We start from the raw sequence: 3,501 nt of genomic DNA, 5'->3' as shown, positions 1-3,501 counted from the left end.
TATGGTTTGGCTTGAAATGTTTCATCTAATCCCGTTGTAATTCGGTGTTCATTTCAAATTTTCAGACAGCTCACTTCTGTCTCCCTGTGATAGGAATAATATTATCATTTGTGTAAAATTCTTATGAGCCCTTAAAGGGACGGTTCACTCCAAAATCAAAAATACATGGTTTTCCTCTTACTAAATGTTGTGCTATTTACCCATCTAGATTGTTTTGGTCTGAGTTGCCGAGTTTTGGAGATTTCGGCCGTACAGATGTCTGCCTTCTCTCCAATACAGTGAACTGGATGGCACTCGGCTTGTGTTGCTCAAAGTGACAATAAATAAATAAATAAATAAATGAGAAAAAAAAACCCTCTACAGCAATGTCTCTTTCCAGAACTCAAGATAATCCACAGATTGTTGTGAGCGGTTTCATGTAAGAACTATTTTCTTAGACCAAATTAAACTTACATGAAACTGCTCACAAAAAGGTCTGTGGATAATCTTGAGTGACCGGGTCATGATTTCTGGAAAGAGACACTGCTGTTGAGCTTTTCCAAATGTATTTTTTCACACTTTGAGCAACACAAGCTGAGTGCCACCCAGTTCCATTGTATTTGAGAGAAGGCAGACATCTCTATGACTGATACTATCTCCAAAACTCGGCAACTCACCGCAAAATGATCTAGAAGGCTAAATAGCACTACAGGTAAGAGGAAAAATATGCATTTTTGATTTTGGGGTGAACTGTCCCTTTAAAATGTACAGCTCAAATATGTTCTGAGGAATTTGTTAGTATATCTTGGTGAAACGTGGCTATACAGGATGACACTGCTCAACTCAAGGATAAGCCCAATAGATAACTGGTATCCAGCTGCTTACGGAAACATTTCATGCCAAATTTCAAGATACAAAAATGGTTTCCTTCGATATATCCAACTTCACCTGTCATATAAAGCGGACCAGAATTAATAGATGAAAGAAGGAGTGAATAGATAATCAGTAATTAAACAAATCTCTCCTTCTGCAGTATAGGCCTACCGGTCATTCCACACAGCAAGAGATGAGGCGCTATGAGAAGCTGTTATTGTCCATGGTGCTCGTCTCTGTGTTGGCTTTGGCACCGCTGCAGATATCATATGGACAACTGTTGTCAGACGAACCCTGCTCCGTTCAGATCCTTGTGCCTGGACTCAAAGGCATACAGTCCTACGTACTAGAGCACACATACACCAGACGTACACACTGAATTCATGAAAAAGTGAATGCATTGAACATGACTTATCCGCTTCCTCTTTATTTCCTCTCTAAAAGGAGAGCCAGGAGAAAAAGGAGAGAAAGGAGTGCCTGGCAGACCAGGAAGAGTTGGTCCTCCTGGAGAGATGGGTATGTTTTCGGTGTCTTGGGTTCGTGTCGGTGTAGATTTACAAGTCAAATTAATATCTACTCTGCCAAAGAATTTCGTTATACCCCTGGGATATACCCAGTGGTCATAATGCATGTATACATCTATGCATCTATGCACACATTCTTACCACAATCACTCAGATTTAAAAAAAAAAGAGAAACAGGGTAAAGATCACATTGCTTGGGTTGACAGGGGGCTCTTACATCATTACCAGACGGCCCCGAGACAGCCAAATGTTTACATTTGGGTGAGAGGTCAAATGAGAAACGATACACAGAATCCGCTGCTTTTGACAAGTATTTACTTTAAGCTTTAATGAAGAGCGGAGGCTGTTCTCACACTCTTCACTTAACACAGCATGTTCCAAAGAGTGAGCCTAGCATTTGTCTTTCGATCATTTATTGAAAGTTGTCGCTCGTGGTAAACATGATATTTCACCAAGTTTCCGAATTATTTCGGTCTTGGAAACTGGAATTCTAATCTGGATGCAGAAAGCAGCCTGGCCCATCTTTCCTTCTCTTTCCACCAGCGGCCTCTAATCCTCCAGCTTGATGGTGCAACACTAAAAGTATGAGTACACGTTTGTATGTAGCATGGAGGTTTTACTTTCTAGCAGTCACTCCAAAAAATTATTTCACTTATAGTAACCCCCCCCCCTCCCATTAGTTTGGAATGAAAACTAATAAAAGTACACAATCACAACATTTTTATGTTATGCATTTTGTTTTTTTGATAAAAGGTCAAACTGGACTTAAAGGACAAAAAGGCATTATGGGACACTATGGAAAAATGGGCCCAAGTGGGATCAAAGGTATTTATAAATTACAGGACTGTATAATGCATGTGATTGTTTAGGGATGCATATGATATGTTTCAAGTTTTAAAAAATATATATATATATTTTCATTTTCCTGTCTCAGGTGTGAAAGGAGATATGGGTGACCCAGGTCCAATAGGTCCTAATGGAGAGCCAGGTAGAGTTAAAAAAAAGAAAGAAAAAAAAAGCTTACTATGAGACAGGTTAGTCCAGAATAAAAGATAATTGATTTTTATGAGCTTACAGAGCCGAGCAGACAATTATCTTGCACATCTTTGCTCGATCAGGTGTTCCATGTGAGTGTACACCACTGAGAAAGATGATTGGAGAAATGGACAATGTTGTGGCCCAGTTGTCCTCTGAGCTGAAGTTCATCAAAAATGGTATGACTTTTGCATTCCTGCTTTATCCCTGGCTCACAAAAGGGGAAATGTATCATCTCCCACTCTCAAAATTCACATTTTAAAATATCACTTCACACGTTTATGTTCTGACGTCACCATCTATTCTTTTGCGTCACTTGTTATCACGCAAATCACTGCAAGTGCTATGTATGTCATTGTGAAATTTATAGATATACAAGTGCTCATTTTTCAGCACTGCCCTCCCCTGCAGCTGTTGCTGGCATTAAAGAGACAGAGAGTAAGGTCTATCTGTTGGTGAAGGAGGAGAAACGCTACACTGAAGCCGAGGGCTACTGCCAGGCGAGGGGGGGGCATCTAGCCATGCCCAAGGATGAGGGAACCAACACGGCCATCGCAACTTACATCACTGACGCGGGCCTGAGCAGAGTCTACATTGGCATTAACGACTTGGCTCGCGAGGGCGTCTTCACTTACGTGGACCACTCTCCCATGAGCACCTTCAGCAAGTGGAGAAAAGGGGAGCCCAACAATGCCTATGATGATGAGGACTGTGCTGAGATGGTGACCTCTGGAGAGTGGACCGATGTAGCCTGCCACCCCACCATGTACTTTGTGTGTGAATTTGATAAGGACAGCATTTGATTTTGGTCCAACTTGAAGAGACTGTAGACGGGATGGATATAAGCAATAAGAATAAGGTGTATGTGATGCAAGGAATAGAAATTCAGACCGAATTCCTTCGAATTTGTCCTGCCTGCTGTTCATTAAGACAATGGCAAAATGACTCACAAATCCGAGATGCTTGATGTGCATTTTTTTTTCATTCGATGGAACATATTCCTCTTTACTTACAGTAATACCTGTGCTAGTGTAAAATCGTACATTGGCACTATTTATTTTAACTCACAACATTCTTCAGTTTTAACCTC

At 40.8% G+C, this 3,501-nt stretch overlaps 1 protein-coding gene across 1 annotated transcript; it reads left to right on the top strand.

Moving 5' to 3' along the window:
* The first annotated feature begins 1,045 nt into the window (after positions 1-1,045).
* colec11 (collectin sub-family member 11) lies at positions 1,046-3,214 on the top strand. Its single transcript, XM_056296313.1, has 6 exons — positions 1,046-1,181; positions 1,297-1,368; positions 2,130-2,201; positions 2,311-2,364; positions 2,495-2,590; positions 2,805-3,214. Exons 1-6 carry the CDS (start codon positions 1,046-1,048, stop codon positions 3,212-3,214), a joined length of 840 nt encoding a protein of 279 aa, XP_056152288.1.
* Positions 3,215-3,501: the final 287 nt, after the last annotated feature.

Source organism: Lampris incognitus, chromosome 16, assembly GCF_029633865.1.
Source record: "Lampris incognitus isolate fLamInc1 chromosome 16, fLamInc1.hap2, whole genome shotgun sequence".
Taxonomy (NCBI): domain Eukaryota; kingdom Metazoa; phylum Chordata; class Actinopteri; order Lampriformes; family Lampridae; genus Lampris; species Lampris incognitus.
This window is presented reverse-complemented; position numbering and strand designations above follow the sequence as displayed.

Bases quoted from the DNA above. Each gene is read 5' to 3' on its own strand.
- colec11 (XM_056296313.1), top strand. From the start codon at position 1,046: ATGAGGCGCTATGAGAAGCTGTTATTGTCCATGGTGCTCGTCTCTGTG. The intron at 2,365-2,494 runs GTAGAGTTAAAA...TTGCTCGATCAG, and splicing joins AGGTCCTAATGGAGAGCCAG to GTGTTCCATGTGAGTGTACA. The intron at 2,591-2,804 runs GTATGACTTTTG...CTCATTTTTCAG, and splicing joins GCTGAAGTTCATCAAAAATG to CACTGCCCTCCCCTGCAGCT.